At 41.4% G+C, this 20,836-nt stretch overlaps 1 protein-coding gene across 1 annotated transcript in view; it reads right to left on the bottom strand.

Annotated features, from left to right (window-relative positions):
• Positions 1-1,697: 1,697 nt before the first annotated feature.
• Positions 1,698-20,836, bottom strand: part of LOC142564304 (IDLSRF-like peptide) — a 149,024-nt gene continuing 129,885 nt past the window's right edge. Inside the window, exons 3-4 of the mRNA XM_075675255.1 lie at positions 13,774-13,926; positions 1,698-8,125 (exon numbers count right to left, since the gene is read on the bottom strand). Coding sequence (XP_075531370.1) covers positions 7,932-8,125; positions 13,774-13,926 — 347 coding nt within the window. The 3' untranslated portion in view covers positions 1,698-7,931. The remainder of the gene's footprint in view (positions 8,126-13,773; positions 13,927-20,836) is intronic.

The following is a 20,836-nucleotide window of genomic DNA, read 5'->3' as shown; positions in this document are numbered from 1 at the left end:
TTGTGTATAACGCGGAAAGGAGGGTGTTATTCGGGTCCCTCAAGAACACAGGACTTCCTCACAGTTCTCTTCAGGACATTGTTTTCCCGCGCGGGAACCGATTGTGTAGGAAGAAGGTCTCTCGCCTTCTGTTAAATTACCTACAGGACACGGATTTGGCTCCCACATGGTGAACTGAGGAGTGACCATTTGTAATTGGGAGGTCTGTGTCTGATTATGTGATTTATTTATTTTAAGTGTCGCTACGGTGGAGCAATTGCCGGCAGCTACTGCAAGGCTAATCCCACCAGTAGCCTACAACAACTCAACTCAACTCAACTCAACTGTCCTGAAGCGTGCCCTCTCCTGTCGTGCGCGAGGCAGGGGGTTCAGGAGAGGGACGGGGGGAGGGGGCGTTCTTCTTCGGCAGCTGCTAGGGTGCCTCGATGTCCTCCTCGCCAGCCACTCCGTACAGAATGGAGCCATCCGCGGCGTGAATATGGTGCTGGGCACGCGAATGGCGGACACCGTTGTAGACGGCTTTCGTGGACGCCGTAGGGGTGCGTTTCCGGCGCTCATGTGCCATGAAAGCAATCTGCGAGGCGGCCAAAGTGCGCGCCCGCGCGGGCCTCATCTTCAAAGCGATCTGTGACGTTTGCAGAGCGCGCGTAGTTTCGGTAGCCTCACATGGCTGTGCTTCCGACATTTCGTTCACGTCGAAGCGTGAGATACACGAAGGTCGATTTGCTACCGCGATTCCTCAATCCAGCATTCTGACAGTCAGTTTCCGCGCTCATCCAGCCAGATGTGTTTATGTTTACATGTACGCGCGTGTCCCCATGCCTGTTAACTTAGTCAAAACATATTGACGGGCTAGTTGGTTTAAATGCATGATAGAATATAAAAGTGCGACTGAACAAGAACGTAGAAAGACGGAGACGCACAAAGACAGCGTTGTCTCTGTGTGTCTGTTTCTTTTTACGTCCGCGTTGAGTCGCGCTTGCGCATTCCATCATTATTAATTTAGTGAGTAAGCGAATGTTTTAAAGTTTGTGCGGCCAATAAAACTACTATCCTTACTTCATACAGCTACCTACTAATTTGCTATCTCAATCGGTGCTTGGCCTTTCGAGCGGAACTGTGAATTTTTATCATAGTAACCACGACGTTATTTGGACCACTTGACTTTCTATTTGAGTAGGCTGCATATTTCAGGGCACAAAAGTACCATACCCTTGAAAACATTTCAGACAGTTCACAGAACGTATTTAAACGTTTACCTGTAAAGACATTTCACTTTACATAAGCAGTTCGTTGAACTAAATCCTGGAGACATTCTATAGACTTTTCGCAAGATTGTTTTATAAATAATTGTTGAAAAATGTCTATTTCAAAACCGTTTATAGATACTCTTTAGACTTACAGCTGGGTATTTTTAGAGACCCTTTTTTATAACATTTCGCTCTACAAATATCTGCGGAATGTCTGTAGGCTTATCACTTCAAAGTTTCTTTATATTGTGATCTAGAGACTCTCATTGGCAGTTTTTTACCTCTCTATGGACAGTCCACAGAATGCTGATCTTGAACTTTTTGTACAGATCACTTGCATCAATTAGCCTCTTTCTACCTGAATCACGTAAATGATGGAACTATATAGCCGACATAATCCAATACACCGTCATGTTTGAAGTACAAAGAAGTCAATAAGCAAGCCAATCAACACATGATGAGACACTTTATTTCCGTTATTTACCCGGTCATCACGTTTTTGAAGTCAAAGAAATGTTTGATGACATTGTTCTCGTAAACAAAAATACACAAGCATGTATACTGCTACATACTACTACATACTCCTGCCCACACCACGCGATACCACAGAAATTTCTTACAGCGTTCGAGCATGCTACTTAATCGGCGCAGGTTGCGTTTGATTATCCGTCGATTTTTTTAACTCGGTCAGAACACTACAGAGCACATGATGTTTTGACAAAAATACATAATTGCATCAAGTAGCACACCGTGAACAAATCAATGATCACACTGAAAATAGCCGGGATTACCACGAATACAGGTAACTTGCAATGTTCTCATTCTGACAGTTGGCGGCTGATTCGGAGTAACATTAGAGCAAATTTTGCTAATAAGAGGTAATGATATCTTTATTTATTTGTGAATGCACTCTCAATGCACAAGAAAACAGACATTTTCAAATGTATGTGTTTGTGAACTATACATTTTCAGCAAAACCTAAATCCGTGAACTAGTTAACAACAACTGCGTTCGAGTACCGAAAGGAGGACCAAAGCCTGGCTGGCGTAGATTGGCAATTTATTTTGTTGAAATGACCCCTCAGAAAAGCTATTGGCACAACGCAAATGTTGCTCATTTCACCGCAGTATGAGTGGTGGCAACTATGTTGTGTTTGTAAGTAAACAAAATCTACGTTCACTTGTTTACGGTGTTTTAAGCGTGTAAAGTTTTAGAAGTCACGAACAATGACTATTAAAGTACACGCTAAAGAAGCACAATAATGGCATTTACTGAGGGAGAGTATACAAATATAAGGAAACAGCCATTACTGTCTATTATCGCTGAGCAGCCCATGCCATTATTCAAACAAGGTCATGATCTATATCTAACCATCTCGTTTGGTCTTAAAGGTTAACGATTCGTTTTTCTTAGTTCTACTTGAAATACATTGAGAATTTGGAATTATGGTAGCTACGTTCAGGGTGCTCTGGTCTAGCGGCAAAGCCAACGCAATGTAACGCACAGTCTATTTACAGACGACAGAGAACTGCAACCGGAATGAACAGCTATCTGCAAAGTACACACTTAGCACTTACAGATGGCCAATCTCAAAGCCACCGACAAAACGGCTTCCTCTAATTCCTAATTCCTTTTTTTTTGCAACATGCTAACTGGAAATGTACTTCCGCAGGCGGTGACGTCATATCCGGAAGCATGGGGGAATGGGAGCAGCAGACGAAACCGAAAACGACAACACACACAGAGTACACACACACACGAACACCAAAGGGGTTGGCGTCGCCATTTTCGTGCGTTCGCATAGCGACGCCATTTTCGTCCCCTCCTGATTGGGCGAGAGTGATTGTCCGCGACAGTGGCGTAGTGAGGCGGCGAGGCCAGCAATACAGAGTAGGTTAGCAGCGTAGACCAAGGGGGCTAAACTACACTTGTTACTACTAGGAGTGCAATAACTAAGGGTGAGTGGCATGCCGCATCCTTGAAATCAAAGTGATAGCGTAGCTCTGACAAACTCTAACTGTATTGTAGACGGCAAATAAGAAGTCTTGGAGACCTAGTTGGTTTCTAAGGGTACAGCTTAGAGGCGACAGAGTTAAAAAAAGAGAACGCTTCTTTTCTTTGTCTATTACATTTCAGAAACATATTTCACCTGAAGAGAGAATTTCTTAAACGAGCCGGATATACTAAGCCCTAGGTTCCCGGTGCTTAAATTTGAAAAAATGTAACTGTTCGTCATGTGACATTTAATCTCTCTTTTTGTTGCCCTGCAAGCTTAAACCACTTATCATATGACATTCTCTTGTTTTATTCCACTCGGCACTTTCTCGCTAGGTATTCCTATCCTATTTTTCAATGTATTCGTAACAAAAACATCGATAAATATATTTGATATAAAACAGAATATGTGTTATAAACTGGCTCCGGCTGTAAGCTTTTCCAGCGCGAATATGCACTGTTCATCAGGTTAACCGGTCTCCATCATATGGCTCTGTACAAGACACACTCTACAAACTGCTACGCAAATCTGACCCTAAACGTGCTATATGTCTTTACTACTGAGCTTTAGGAATTCAAAGTTAGCACATTTGCTTGAATGAAAGCGGTTGCCATGACAACGGCAACGAATATATTCTAAAGAAGTCTACATTGTTTCTATAGTGTAATAATTATACGCGAAAATAGCAGATTGACGTCGTGTTTTCGGTTTGCTAGCCATAGTTCATTGAGCGCCAAGCGTTGTTACTTTTGCTCGCCCCCAGCGCAAGCAACACTGCTAACTCATTGTTAAATTCACTGAGAATGCCCACTGCTAATTAAGAAAGCTACGCCATGATTTGCCTCTGCATCGGTTTATGTTACACTGAATGTGAGATAGCAAGTTGTTCGAAAAGGGCGTATAATCACACCGAACGTATTCATAATGTTCAATGCTCGAGTATTTTTTTATCATAAAATAAACCTGATTTCTGAAAGACTACGCAAATCTTGAAAGTGTTGTTGGGTTGATTGTCCTTCTTTTCAGGAGAAATGTCTGAAAGGGAATCTGGTGAGATGGCTACGTCTTGTAAGATCGCAGCGCATGGATTCGGAAAACAAAAATACTGGGCGACAATGTGAAAGCAATAATTTTGGCATTTTTGTAATAATATGTCTTAGTTAACAATATGTGTTAAATTAGTAAAGAACGTAAATGTCCATGCCTCCGGATACAACGTCAGATACACTTAATGCACATTTTTGTGGCACAAAATGACTATATGTAATGACCAAATGAAGGAGCACATTGAAATAAGTACCTTTCAATGCAAAGCATTCATTAGAAACCAGTTCTAGAAGATATATTGTGTGTTGTTTCGCAAAAAACTAAATTCAGAAATAGTGTAGGATTGAAGGAACAACGTTCTTTCAAGCACATATTACTGGTAAATTTTACTCAAAGATTGGTTTCATCAACATCGCTTTGTAGATACGTATTTATCCATTTACCGTTGCTATACCGTCATAAGCGCACTGTTGTTCAGCTAACAAAGAATATTTAGGAAAATATGCGTTGGAATATGTCCACACATCTTTCATTTATCACCCGATGCTTGACAAGCTTCTTAGTCATCTAAACATTAACAAGTGCTCATAAATAACCTCTCTGATAGAACTGTACTTGCACCATACACAGTATCACATAGCAGCAGAATGCAACGTTTCGATGAATAACGTTTATAGGTGGATTTGTCATTTGCTGTACAAAAATATACAGACTTAGCGCCAGCTGAGAACCCTGAAGCACTTGATTAAGGTTATTGCAGCTGATCAGTAATTAGTAATTTATGTAGTGAATACGCTCTGTTTTCCCACGCAATTCCTTATGTTAAAGTTGGAAAAATAATTGCATTTCACCTCTACGTTTACTGATTTGGGTGCTTGAGCCCGTAATCTCACGTACGTAAAGAAAACGTTACCATTTTACTTCTGCAATCCGATAAATTTACATGGCGTTGTGTTTCATTGTGTAATACAGGAAGTAGAACAGCGTTCACCGGACATCGGAAGTGAAATGTTTAAAGATATTTCATGATTTCGTGGATTAGGAAGAACAAATTTTGTATTTTCAAGCGTTTGAAAATTTATTGTAATAATCCTACGAGTCATTCCTGCTATATTCTAAAGCACTGAATCGGCACTGTTTAGCCTTATATATTTGTCTTCCACGACATTTACTAATATACGTTCAAATGTGATTAGTTTGTATCCTATCAAATTCTTGTTCCCTTACTGTTCCAGCGCGTAAGGTATTTCCCCTAAGGCTAAAATTTCATCTTTCGCAGTTTTTGTTTTCAGTTGCTTTGCGGTGTACAAGTTGTAGTTTTACTACAACTGTAGTGTATACTAATTGTAGTGTATGCTAAGGGTGGTTAGATTGCAGAAAAGCGATAATTTCTGGATACACGTCTGGTACACATTATCGGACTGCTCTGAAAAAATTGGAGGGGTTAACAACAGTGGAAAATCCTGATTCTGTATTCGGCGCATAGTTTTTTCTTTCCAGTGGACACAAATATATGAATAAGAAAACAAGCTACTGCCTTCCTAGCAAACGTTTTTACTTTTCTCTTAACCAAACATTCTGCAACAAAAACATATCACGTCATCTTCAGAATATTGTAAAATATTTCTCACTGCAGAATAAATGGCAACTGCCGGCAAAATTTTGATCGGCTTTGCACATTTTAAAAGTTTTTAAAGATTCCTTAAGCGGAGTCTGTGGGATTTCTCGCAGGACTGTGTTACATCACTTCCTGCAAAAATTGTTGTCTTTCTTATCAAAGCGGAGACTGCAGGGTGTTCAAGTGTCCAAGAATAGTGTACATTATGATCACAATCATTACAGCTTAAAACTATGAATGTAAGTCTAAACCTGTGACCCTTATTTTCAAAGCTTGAACATAATTTGCCGATATCAACCAAATATTTTATTGTTTTTCTCAGGGTCTTCTATGTACCGTTGTACTGATGGGTTTGCGCTGTTATTATTTCAGCGCCATGCTTGAAACTCAACAGTATCATTCGTCAGAGAAATGCAGCTAATTGCAGTCAGGTGGTGAGTTAGCATCCTAGTAAGCCCTTATTATAGACGGCCAGTCTTAACGCAACTAGCAACTGTTTCACTAAATAACAGTAGCAACACCACATATCATGGCTTTATCACTTAGCTGAAATTGTGCCTAGATATATTTTTCTGCTTAACTAAGCTGACGAGGTCACGATAAAATTATCAGGCGACATGTTCCGTTAAGGACAGAGTGATCACACCATCGCCTTTAAACTAAGCATCTTGGCTTCAGGCCATAAGTTGGGATACGCAACGGAAAGCGTTATGCAACGACATAAAGTTTTTTTTTTCATTTCTTAGCGAGAGATTTATGCCGGTACATCAAAAATTCTTGTCATTATTTCAGAAATATCTGCAGTATGACATGACGTCCTCTATTCATGAAAAAGGGGCCTGTGATGAGTGGCCAAAATTTATGCCGTAAGCTTGGCAGTGCGTTAAGAGGACAGTGATTGTATACTGGTGACTCAAAGCTATTTCCTCATGTCAAAACACCAAGGTTATAGGGACAGCGAATTTTTGATCTTTTGCACCGTTTCCTGTTGTCTTTCACGACCTAAAAGCAACCCTTGAGGCAGCATGGAAGGCAGCCTCACGTAGTCGCATTGCACCCAGTACTGGAAGATGACTGCGTCAAAACAAAGCATTACAATCACACTTGCTTTTAAATAATGAAGAGCTTTGAGAGCAGTTCTTTTCTGCTTTGTCGCACACATTTCAGGTTTCTATCCGCATCGCCATTTCCCGTAAATGAATCGAAGAGGAGCAAGTATATGAAAGAGACCAGTATATGTATACGTAAGCAGTTCAGCGTTTATTTTATACATGTAAAGCAGCTGCTTCTTTTGTGTTACTAATAAGTGGACACCTGTCCTCATGGGCAATGGTGTCGGAGAACCTTCAGCAACCTTTTCGCCCGCACTTTACAAGCTTCCTTTGAATGGCCAACAAATCAAAAACTTTTGAACAGCCTTGCACATTCTCTGGTTGTCCTTTAGTTCCTGCTTTAGGTGTCTCACTCCAAAAAAATAACGAAAGAAAGCTTATGACAGTGTTGACAGATTGACAAGTTCCTGAGTGTCCATGATGTTAGGAACAGCTAGGAAAAAACTGAACACGAAAGAGTAAGTCTATGTAGCTAGCAGGCTGGGGTTTGGAAGGCGTCAACGCAACGTGTTCGCTTCTTCAACTTTTGCTGACAATATCATCACTGCACAGCAATTTCGGGTTGTCATACCGGACGCTATTCACCACTTCCTTTATACCCGGCTACGCACATCACACCATTTCTCGTCACAAACACAGTCAACAATGCCATTTTGTTCACCCATTCGAATGGGGACGACCGAGCAAGAGAGAGAGAAGCATCGTGCGCAGATCTCTCTCTGGATGCGCTGCCGCAGCAGGATGGCATCAGCATAACATAACAGACCCGCAAACTAATAAAACGAAGCGATAGGAAGGATGGAAGGGTGAAGTGGAGGGTTCAGAGAAGGGGGCGGGGAGCTCGATTTGCCGCACAGGATCAGACAGGTAATTTGGGCAGAACGGTAAGTTGCGTCAGAGGGTTGTCACTAATCCATGAATCCCGTGGCGACCAGCTTGTCGAGGAAAAACTTGACGTCTGCCAGCTCCGAGTCACGGATGCCGAGCGAACGCAACAGGCTGATGTCTCCGCTTTCGACGGCCATAAAGACGCTGCGAAGGTGCTCCAGGTCGGAGCGCATCAGGTGTAACGCCTTGCCGAAGTCTTCCAGCGTCTCGCCCTCTGCGAACGAGTTGAGAAGAAAAGTGGCAGTTTCGCCGTAAGCGGACAAGCTCTGACACAGTTGATGGCATGGTTTATCGTTATACGCCTGGGACTCCTTAGCTGGTGGTCTACTAGACGCAGTTGCGACCATACGATGTTTGCTGCTGAGACCTTTTTTGTCCACGCTGTGGCAGCAGTGCATTCACGACCCCAGAAAACGTCCGGCCATAATGCATTTCCGAAAGTCAAGTTAGCCAAAAAAAAACGGAAGTATGTTGCGCATAATTTACTGTAGGCACATACTCTTGATGTGTTCAGATGTAAAGAAAGTGCGACATGTGTCCATCTTATGCATGGATTTTTTTTTTTTTGATGCAGGGAACAACAAAATTCACTTGTATAACGCTCCAACTTCACAGCAAAACTTATGCCAGTTGGAGGGTTCTGTAAATTTATAGGCTATTGTAACTTGTATTCTTCCAGAGGGCTTAACCGGAAGTCTTCTGGGAAGTCTGTTTGTAAGCATGAAAAGGGGCCAAAATCTGGGGCAGACTTAAAAGTTGTGTAGGGCCTGTAATGGCATCACCCAGATGCCAAAGCGACGCCTGGGAAATATATCACTCAGACTTTGGACATTGTCATTTCTTTTTTACTTTAACTTTTTTAGCCTTAGAAGATTTCTGATAAAAGGCATGCGCTTTGAACGAAATGCATCGAGGCTTTTGTTTGCCCACTACATTTATTAGCATTTTGCAGAATCGCTCATTCAAGAACAAATTTGCTGTCTGAGAGACATTGGCGGTTGAATAGCAAAGCATCTACCTTTCATATACGGCCGACGTAAACATACATAAAAAATACGTGGACTGTTGCGGTGACGCCAACGCCGACGGCGAACCTGCACCTGGCAAGTGCATATAATTCCTGTCGCAGTAAAACGGAAAGGAACATCATCCATTGCCATATGGAGAAGAGTCGTATAGGAAGGACTTCGAAGAGCGTAGAAAATGAATAAATGAAAGAGGTTGCATGAATATAAATCAATTTTGGTAAAGGCGCCACACAAACAAAGATGCTCAGCCAACTCACGTTTAAATCTTTGTGAAGCAATACATTCGCAAATCGATTGAATAATTGGAAAGCAACGAAGTGGGATGCGTACATCTTTAATGTTTTTATTTGCATGCTCTCCTATGCGTAACATCACACAATGCGTATGTTTACGCACCACGCAAGTCGAAATTTTTGTCTCATGTTTTATGTTGTGCCATGTTTATACTTATGGACTGCAATGTTCACAATCAATATCATAATGCACGCAGCAGTCCCTGTGGATGCGTTCATGTGTCGCAAACTATGGGACACTGAAGCAGCATTGTCACGAGTACGTCTGATGTCATGATGACGTCTGATTTCTGTCGACGGAAGAAGTCTGAGAAGAAGCCTACGCAGCTAGAAGAGTGCCAGACATGTAAGTACATTTAAGGCTTCTTCTATACAACTAGTGTCACAGTGGGGCATATCCCTTATATTCTCTTTGTGTGACAACCGTGCATGATTCACAAACCAGGAACAAAAAGAAAAAATAGCAGCATGCTATCAAGCTGAATAGATCGCAGCTGTAATGAGAAAAGTGTAAAGACGTGTGTGTATTAAAAGCGTGATATAACATGTGCGTAGTCATTGGCACACGCAGTTCTTCGAAGAAAGAGCGCTATGTTCTGCGCTGACAACAATGGAAATGCTTATCGGGAAACTGCTTTCTTCGTTTGATGCACGAAGAAAGAAAAAAAACATAATAATTTTACGTACGAGCTCAGATTCCGAAGAAAATTAAACAGACTCGTTCTACTGCACAACGCAGCTCTTAAGCCAAGTTATATCTTGAAAATACAACCTGTGCCGGTTTCTGTGTCACTAAAGCAATTAATCTTTCTGCAGGATTTCAAGTTCGTTGGCTAGTCAGGCGTCGAATGCGCGATGTCGGTCGTATGTGCGAAAACATTGTCGGTGAACTTCAACTACTGGAAGGGCAGCTTCATGATTCGGTAATGAGATTGAACCCTATATGTACTTCCCAGACAATCAGACTTCAGCGCTGCTGATATGTTTACCTAATAAATGCAACAATTTTGTCTGTTTTCTTGAATGTTCATAAGTAAATGGTGCCATTTATTACGTAGTCTGCATCAGCGTGTTAGAAACTGCATGAAAAAATATGAATACAGAAGACGTGCAACTGTCGGGCTGCTCAAGAAAACAATTTAATATGCGTAGGTCAATTTCGCGACAAGCAGCACAAAATTTTAGTCCTGTTTAATACACTTAAGTAATTGATGAGCTAGTGAACATCTCTCTCTTTCTTTTGAACTCTCTCTTACTTTCTAATAGATATTCCGTGGGAATTGAGCGTGATTTCACTATTCAATAATGCGACACACCTTTGGAAATTCTGAACAAGGCTAGCTAATTCAATGTTCCAGTATGTGTATTTTACCTGCAAGTTTTTGTTCATGCCTCAATGGCGCCAGGTAAGTTTACTACAAGCAGTTATTAAATATAACAGCAACAGAACAATAGACTCGGCTCTTCTGAGGCGCTTAAGGGCACAAAGGATAAAAGCAACTTAACGATTATCCAATAAATATCTCATGGCAACAAAATGAGAAGGAAGGATAAAAACAGAGTTTCTTAGCTGCTCAAAATATGTTTCTGCGTCGTCTGTGTAATGGGCACGTACGCTTCATCATACACGAATTCTTGCGACTCCGCCAGCATTAAGATTAATGAGATTTCCGGTGGCGTCCACTTGGGAGAACGTCATCGTGGCACATATCTTTTTTTTTTCTCTTCATTCCTCTCGCTTATGTGAGAGCAGCCGTTGCGGTTTAGCCTGCTTCAAAACCTTCTTCGTGGACTTTCTTTCCCTCTCTTTACTTCTGCTTTCTTAGTTTCTTTCTTTCTTTCTTATGTTCCATTTCTTTCGAAAGGGTGTGCACAGGTGAAAAAGTTTAACGGTTTCAGCTAACCAACCCGTTTATATATATATATATATATATATATATATATATATATATATATATATATATATATATATATATATATATATATATATAGAGAGAGAGAGAGAGAGAGAGAGAGAGAGAGAGAGAGAGAGAGGGGAGAGAGAGAGACCAGAAGAAATAAAACCGAGTGCCTGATTTTTATTAGTCATATCACAAGTAGCCAACAAACAGACACCAAGGACAGCATAGTGGAAATTACGTGTGCTTACGAATTGAATTTAAGAAAAAAGATCATTCAATGAAAGGGAAAAAAAATCAATTGGCCGCGGGAGAGACGCGAACCGACGTCTTCGCATTGCGCGTGCGATGCTCTTACCAATGGATGTACCGCGATGCCGAGTGCCACTAGATTTTGCCTTTCGCTTCTAAATACCAGAAACTTCATCAAATTTAGGGGAGCGCTTGTTGAGAAAAGCGATTTCTACGTTCCCGTATGCTTAGATAGAAGCGCCCGAGCTTCCTCTTAAAGGGCCTCTCACCAGGTCACAGAAACTTTCGGTTACACGCTGGAAATTGTTACGTGCCTCCTATGGAGCGTTCTCCCGCAATGATTTTTCTAATTGGTTCAATAGTAGCCGAGACAGAGACATTATACTACTGCGAAGCCATGATGTCAGGAGGCGTTGGCTACTGCCATGACAGACACTCTCTCCACTTGTCCCGTCTAGCCTCCGCAAGCGAAATTCCTTCCCTGCGTTCTGCCATACCGGAGTTTGAAGACCACGTGACGCATACGTCACGGGCCTCGCTTTCGTTTTCTTTCCCGCGCTTTTTTGCTGCGCGGCGCGCTTTCGCTGACGGCGTCGCACACGAGTTGTTGGCTTCTGTCTCGTTCCAATCACCTCACGATTTCGCGCATCGTGCACGAGAACACATGACTCGCCGTACAAGTCACTGCTGCGCGAATACTGAGGCAGACAGAAGCGGTTCATCGAGCACGATCGCGTGCTCGAACGAAGTAGAAAATGACGAACTTTCGTCGTCTGCGCGCGCCACTGCACGAGGTGAGAACGAGCAGACGAAACGGAAGTACATCTCTCTTGCTGCGGTACGAAGCAGAACAAGAACGTGCAGACTTTCTGTTGGTGTTTCTTTAAAAATTTCTCTAATCTAAACTTTATTTTGTGCACTGAACTAACAGATTATACAAATAACAGATGCTGCCTTGAATGATTCTCGAAGTCACGTGTCACTACGAGTGACGTCACAGCAGAGCCACCTACGTAGGCGAATTTGTGCGATATAGGTGGACTCTCCAGCTGGAAGCGAGGCGGCCCCGAGGAGAAGGGCGTATGGCGTTCGCTTTGACATTTCAGCTCTTTCGGCGGCACGTAGCCACGTGATACTTAGCAGGCGCCCGGTGTAGTACTACTTTTCAGATTCGCTAACTATCGAGCAGTATATATGTTGTACTAGTGGTTTATTCGCCATTTTGCCATCGCTAATGAAACATAAAATGCGTTATGTGATGCCTCGCTCGTATATTGTATTATGTTATATTTGCGGCGCTGCATGTGTTCTTCTAAAATGGATTGTTATTTTGCCGCCCTCTTATTTTGTCGATGCCGTAATTTTTGGTGTTGCAATATGACACGGTACGGTTTACGATTCGTGGGGCCTTAGTCAGCCGCACCCTGTCTGACAAACAGTAAATGCCTGAAGGAGCCGGAGAGTCGTTCAGAATCTACGTGAAGGTGGTAGTCAAAATCAAGTAATAGTTTTCCCATGTATGTAGCTGCTCAGCTAAAGAATGGGTGTTGGGGACAGTTAACTGACGATTCTGTCGGTTACTGATATAATGCGTGGGTCGTACGGCGCGAGGTTGTACTTTTGTTAAGATTGGTCATCGTTAAAAACTGCATTCGAATCTTACCAACTAGCCCTCATCAAGACCTTACTAACGTAAGTTTCGTTCGTGTATCGACGCAGGTTTAATTACGCTTTCGCCGGGATTGGTCAACACTGGCATCAACGCAAAGCAGGATGAAGTAGCCAAACAACACCTCACTCTAAAGAAGACCACTAACGAGAAACCATAAATACGTTTAGGCTGGCGCAGCATCCTTTCAAAAGTCTATTTTTGTTATTTCGTGTTGATGGTTTTAACTATCGCAACAACAAAAAATATGCAAGTTACAGTTCCAGTCCTTGAATTTCGCGCCAAGAACTGCAGCCTGTAAGTCCGCGTAACGCCATCAATCTCAAGGTATTATTATTGTTTTTCTTTTTTCATGTCTCCGCCGTTTTGGTTGCGTAGAATCTCTTTAAAAATGCTATGTCCCTTATTTCACTATTTTTGAATACAATGTAATCCATATTTGCTTATAAGAAAATAAGTGTCCAAGCAAACGCCGTCAATATCCGTGACTTCATGGCCTACTAGTGTGGGAACTTTACGGCTACCTCACCACCCGTCTTTCATTTCTCCATGTTTTTTTTTCTTTTGCTTACGAAGCCTCATGTTACAGTGTTACCCTGAAGGTAGATATTTTCGTATTGTAGCCAGTAAAGTGGTTAATTTAGTAATGCAGCTCAATATGTTTTTTTTTTGCTTAGTGCCTTCTTAAAGTAAAAAATGCCAAAAATTACGCGGGCACTCACCGGACAGTGCGACGGCTACTTTCTGCACGCCGCCTAGAGGTGCGAGAGCGTCTCGAGCCTTGGGTCCGAAGAGCTTCTCCAGGTAGTTGGGCCCGTGGTTGCTCAGCAACGTGTGCAAGAAGTTAGCAGTCTCCTCCACTGGGGGTCGCTTCGCTGCAAGTGGAAATAGCAGCCGTTACCATCACCATCTCCGCCTTGTCCACTGCCTGCGCTACGCATTTTGTCTGTAGTTATTGACGACGCCACCGTTTCACCATTGTCCTTAATTTTTGCGATTATATCGCCAAGCGCTGCTGTGACGAGGTGGAGGTTCACCCTAAGTAACACTCGTACCAAGTGCAAGGTTCCTCTTTGTCAACTGCAGTTCTTCTGAAGAAGCTTCTAAGGTTTAATGTGCCGCTGCAAAGATTCATTAACCGAACGAATGAGGGGAATAAATACAACGCTTTGTGTTTTACTTAATTTTGGACTTAACAGGTAGAATACGTGTGGCCAACTCCAGAATTATGTGTTTGAATTTCATTTACATTATTATTATTATTATTATTATTATTATTATTATTATTATTATTATTATTATTATTATTATTATTATTATTATTATTATTATTATTATTATTATTATTATTATTATTATTATTATTATTATTATTATTATTAAAAGAAAGCAAATTACTCGCATTGAATAGAAGGTACAGGATGCAAAATTTTTACGAAAGACGTTCCAAGTCCGGTTAATCAGAAGCCGCATGAATAGCCTAATTATTCTAATAATTGCGGAATGTACTAATGCAACAGTGACTTTAGTAAGTGTAATTGTACCGCTACATCAAGGATATTCTTAAAAGCTTTAAACCAATAATATTTACATCGATTGTAAATGCATGTGGTATGAGTGTAAGCTGGCATCTTTGAACGAAGAGCGTGTGTTAATATTTCTTGTAAGCGAAAATATTCTGTAGTTTACCAACTAAGTATTTTCATAGTAAAGAAGGTGTAAGTTATGTCCTGACTAAAGCCACATTTTTTCAATGCAGGGTAACATATTATACGCAAACCACACAGTGTGTCGTTTTCGATACGATGTCTATTTCCTTTCTTCTGAAATGGACTACGCGTTATGTGTACCAATCTGCGTGTAAATATCTACCAAAATGAACTAGTTCTTTATCTTACGTGGTTTAAAAAACGCACATGATTTGGAAGTTCAAGTCACGTGAAATGTTGGCTAGAATAATGACATTCATAATGCTTAGTTCACGACGCCAGCGAGCTTTAGATAACTAACTTCAGCCGACAGATGTTTTCTGCCGTTATGAAACTAATCATAGCGTCGTATGTACTCGTTCTTGTGTAACTAGAACGAACCAGTGGGCTTTCCCGATTACTTATGAAGGAAAAGCCGCATATTGACGTGCGATTTACAAAAATATGGAGGTACGTAGGGTAGAAAAATCTTTTCCGTAATTTCGTTCCGAGCAGAAACTTTGCAGACACCTCAAAATAGACACCATTACTTGTCGGAGCATATGACGCATGGCTGCGCATCTTTAAATACCAAACAGTTATTATTGCTTCAATTAGCAACAACCCCTCTTGCACTATCATTCGTTCCAAGAATCCTTCAAACATATGTCTTCGCGTTTGAGCAATTTACGTTTTCTCATTTGCTACTTCACAGCGGTTATATTTTGCGGGCATGCAGATTTGTTTAATGATTAACTCATCTTCTGCACAAAGTTAGTAAAACAAAACAAATGTGACCAATATTTACGTGTACTTCCCCTTCTTAGAACGATTAAAAGAAAGAAAAAACCTATTTGTCAAAGCGCACTGCATTACCTTGCGGCATGGAAGACAAATTAATAAGTCAGCCTTGGGCAATCACGAAGCAATCAGGCAATCTTCTTCGTGGAAACATTATTAACGCTTTGCGCCGCAGTAACTGCAGGGTACGCGCGGGTTCCCGAAACATCAATCTAAGGTGCGGTTGGATGATAATTTTTTCTTCCGGGTTTCAACTTCCTTAAACAACCTCATATTTCCTTCTTTTTTGCTTACTCATCTTTTTTCGTTGTCACTAGAAACTAATTATTGGCCTAAATAGAAGCAAAACAATTGAAAAATCAAAGCATATCGAGGTGCTCCCAGCAAAAACTATTTCTGACGCTGGCCATTTCGTAAACTCGGAAAGAGCCCCAAGGCATTGAAAAAAGAAAAAAAAACTAATTTTTCTTTCAAGCAAACCTTTTTTTCGTACAAGGCCTGTGTGCACGAAAAATTACACAAGTGCAAGGCCACTTCTTTGGCTGCCATTAAGACACGGAAAAGTTGCAGAGCAGCGTTTTATAGCCAAAAGAGAATGTAACGGCGTGTAAAAACACTCTAAAATACTTCTTGAGAACAAAACAATTACAACGATCATTTTTCAAAATCACAATAGCTGTTCGTGCGAATGCGTATGAAGCTTTCTGCGTGTATGCCAAGTCAGAAAACAAAAAAAAAATATTATTGCATCGCATTTTTTTTTTCTCTCCGAGACTTGTGTCTAACTTACAAACCAGTCTATCCTATTCATGAAGGTGTCGGTCATTTCGTTAGATGTCTTGTATGATGATAGGGATTATCTAGTACCGCAAATAATTATATTACATATACAAAACAAAGATACGATCACGAGGCGGGTCGTTGTGGGGGACACTAGATTAATTCTGACCACCTGGAATTCTTCAACATACACCAAATGTACTGTAGACGGGCGTTTCCGAAATTCGCTCCCATCTAAATGCGGAAGCAGCGGCCGGTATTTGATAGCGCGACCTCTTCCTTGGCAGCGCTACGGGAAAGCCACTAAGCAACGATGGCGGCTTCTATCGGAACTCAATAACCAAATCCCACGCCGTAACTTACTTTGCCTATGATGCCAACGGCTAGTCAAACAAGTACACCCGCCTTTCAGTGACCTGCGTACCCTGCCTTAAACACATTAAAAAGAGAGTTTTGGTTTACCCTTGCTTCATTCCTGTTTGCAGAAAGATAAAACTTTACGTTGGCACTTTTATGCAAAACTGTTCACTGCAACAATTGGCACTGTTTCTCTTCCGGTACGGTAAGCAAAATATGCTAATTTGCCTTTGGCTGGCCGAATATGTGCGCAGGTCGAAACCTGTGTCAGACCGGCAATCGCCTTGGCATACTAGGCCAGGCAAGATAGATGTCAACGAAAAAAAAAACGCAGAAAAAAAGGAGTTGAAGTTGATGTTGAAGTTGAAGTTTATTCATATGAAAAAAAACATAGGTACATAAATGTAGTATACAGACGAGGGTCCCAAAGTTATGACACTGAAAACGGGACCCTCGGTTAGTAACTACAACAGAATTGTGACATAGTTGGCAGCATAAGAGTGGATATCATAATAATATATTAGTTGCAAGAAAATCAAATGCAATAGGAAGCTTGTTTGTGTGCACCTGCACGCACAAACACGCACACATGCACGGTCGCACACACAGGACAGCGAAATGCGCTCAAACAAAATTTAATTGCAGAGTGTTGTTAGAGGCCTGTATCCCGCAGTAAGGCTATGAGCGCTTAGTGGGGGCGCAGTGAAGATCGCAGCGTATTTCAACGATGAAGGCGAGCATCGTGACGGTTATTTAAAAGCGTTCCTCAAATGAGGTTGTAAAATGTATACAAATTAACTTGTCTATATCCTCGTCAGTACCGCAGGTCGTACTCAATGGGGTGTTGGAAGAATGAATATTAGGCGGAAGTTTTTTTTTTAAGAAAAGCACGCAGGTTACGGTTGTAAATGGAATAGGTATTTACCTTGTTGACGCCACCCGCAGATGCGACAAACAAACGACATTCAGCACTCCTCCCGCCTTACCCTGGGATTTCACTTCTTAAATACATTGTGTAAGCAGCGTAATCCACGTAACAACAAAATTATGTGTGCGATAAGGTATTTTTAATTTGCGAATGAACCCTCCCATAGAAATAGACAGATGGAGAGAGAAAAAAAGCTTTTAATGATGCGCGGGAGATGTTATCCTGGCTGATCGCTTGACATGCCACTCCGGCTGCTCGGCGTTAATTATAATATACGCAGTCATAAATATTTAAATAGCACATACAGTCACACACACAGACACACACACACACACACACACACACGTACAGACGACAGATATATTAACAAAGCTCTGTTACTGTTTGTTGCCTTGTTTTAGGGCTGTTCGACTTAAGTAACGCAAAAGCAAGGTAATGTTTCACAGCTCCACACACGTGCGGTGAAGCAAGTGTACGCCCTGCTGTGCGCATGTTATGAGGTTGTTTTGAGTCATGAGTTTATAACATTCAAGCACTCTGGACGTGAAGGCAGGCGTTTTCGTGTGCACAGCCAAAATGCTCGCGCGACGAGCAATAACCCTGACACACACGTTAGAGTAAATTTACACGTCCGTGAGCAATCTATCGGTGTACATGGCAATAGTTTGCCGAAATGCACTGTAATGGACTTGTTTGTGCTCGCCTAATTCATCCATCACACCAAGCGTGGATTCTCCTTAGCTTTCACGGTCATGTTTAGGTCGCTCTTGAGAGGGAAGCCTCACAAAAAAAGTTACAGAGCTATATTCCAAGCAAGAATCACCGTTTTAAATGTGCCCATCAAAATTCTTCAGAAATAATACTTGAAAGCATATAAACATGTATCTTATATTTTCTTATTGCTGTTTTGGCGGGTGTAAGTTGTAACTTTCTCTGAAAACTTGCCGTATAAGATATATATATTCATTCACCTTCACAACAAATTGCCAACATACATAGGACATAATTAAGCAAACACCGGCAATGGTCCTTACTACGTTATTTATCCGTTCGCACTTTGCTATGAATACGGATGTATGCGAGTTGTTCCAGGTTTCAATTCTTTCAGTGATTTCGTTCGTCTGCGCCTCCGTAGATTGTTGTAAGTAAATAATTTTCTTGCCAGTAGTGCTATTATCTTCATCATAAAGCTTACTGTTATTCGCGTACAATGTTAGATCATTAGGGCAATCTTGCAACCACTTTTTCTATTTCTCGAGAGTTTACTTAATCTGCATCGTTGGAGTTCCATTCCCGCTTCTGTGTTACTGCAAGAGCTTCGTTTATCGTAGTTTAATAGTCATTGGGTGCACGAAATTAGCATTACTTGCGTTAACCCAGCAGTAGACCGTTTTAACGAGCGGTAGTGGTTTTAAGATCTGGATTCCAAAGTTATTCTTGAGCAAAAGAATACGTCATTCAAAAGACGTATACAACCACGATTTTTCCTTGCTTGTCTGTTTCATTGTAAGCGCTCCCACTTGCTGGATTAGTGTTAGGAATAGTTCGCGATATTAGGTGTTCTAAGCGTTTGTATGGGTCTGGTAACGAGCTCCACGAATTGCGTCGTCAAGCAAGCTGCTCTGACGGACTCCTAAGAGCACCTCGCGTGAGAACGAGCCCATCTGTTTGCCGTAATGAGAACTGTCTGATCCCTGCCCTGCCCCATTTAGACTAGTTGGCGTGGAGTGGTCAAGCAAGCGTATTCGTTTGTATTCAGTAGTGCTCGGAACATACTAGACTTAATAGTACGCATTAGGTCTTGGAAGAAACGCGCTTAACTAATGAGCTTAAAGTGGAGGCGATATCGCTTAGGCAAGGAATTTTGATCGCGGAAACTTACTCTGCAAAACAAGAGTGCTGTGCAAGGGCGGGTATCGGTAGCCCGAATGTTATCATCCGCGCAAATAAACATGTGAAGTTCTCTTGATGGCATTCTATGAATCTCATGCTGTGAGAAGTCATATTATTGAAACAACTGCGTAGGTACTTTAACAGTCAACCAAACTTCTTTTGCCTAACTTTGTAAGTGCTCATCGCTCGCTCAATATATAACACATGCAATCGCTATTTTTGATTTAACTTTTTCTTTCGAAGTTCTGCCTACTTATGAAGCTGTCATCGCTACGTTATCGGACTTGATGACATTGTCAATGTGTTTTTTCTACAGTAATTATATTTATCGGTCTTGTTAGGCCTTATTCCTCATTTTATGTTCACCACTTCTGGTTATTCTTTGCTAGGAGGTCTCAGCTGCAATAATAAAGGTATCCACAGGTGTAGAGAACAAAAATATCATAGTGAATGATGTAGTGCCACGTTCAGTTGGGACCTAAAGTATGCCAAAGAGAATGTTGCCTGTCGCAGTTGGCTGCTTTCACATTTAAAGATCTTGCGAATAGATAAAAGAATATTTGTGGATAGACACCGCAAGACGTTAACACGAGCTATAAGGTCGTCATCATCATCACCATCATTGCCATAAATCTAGAATCTCGCAACCAACTATCCCGTCCAACAGCATTACTCATATAACTCGTAATTTCTTAGATGAGTTCATCTGCAAGCGGCCAGTCCAGAATAATCTCTCGTACGCTCCGTCTACCTTTCACTGATGTTATGCTATCCTTCTTTCACGCCACTTTCTTGCTCTCGTAAAGGCTGAAGTGTTTATCAATCATCAACTTCAAGAAACGCCGTTTTGGTCAGTGAAAAAAGTGCCTTTCAATGAAAATTGGGAAAGCGATATATCAAAAACATGCATGGACTTGGCACCAGTAGTGTTACTACACCACTACTTCAGAGCGTGAGCGGTTCGCCATTTTGTTAAGCACTTGACCTCTGAGCGTAAGTCGGGCAAATAATCCCAGCTTTCGTTTAAGTAACGTCACAGTTAGGTGAATATGTATTTACGTAACAATATCCTTGCACCGAGATATGAGAGATTCGAAGCTCCTATATTTCTGCTACCGGAACAAAAGTTGCTGGCAAGTCGATGCCTGTGCTGTATCAGCAACAAATAGAAGTAGAACGAACTACCAACGCCAATACGAGAAAGCACCAGTATAGACGTATATTAAACATAAAATAAATGTTATGCGAATTATATGTTGATGCATTGTAGTTTATGAAGGATACTTTTACTGCAATTATCTTGTGTGTCTATAACATGTTTATTTTACATTGTGGTTT

The sequence above is a fragment of the Dermacentor variabilis genome, chromosome 11 (assembly GCF_050947875.1).
Source record: "Dermacentor variabilis isolate Ectoservices chromosome 11, ASM5094787v1, whole genome shotgun sequence".
Lineage (NCBI taxonomy): Eukaryota > Metazoa > Arthropoda > Arachnida > Ixodida > Ixodidae > Dermacentor > Dermacentor variabilis.
Note: the sequence above shows the minus strand (reverse complement) of the source record. Positions and strands in the feature narration are given on the sequence as shown.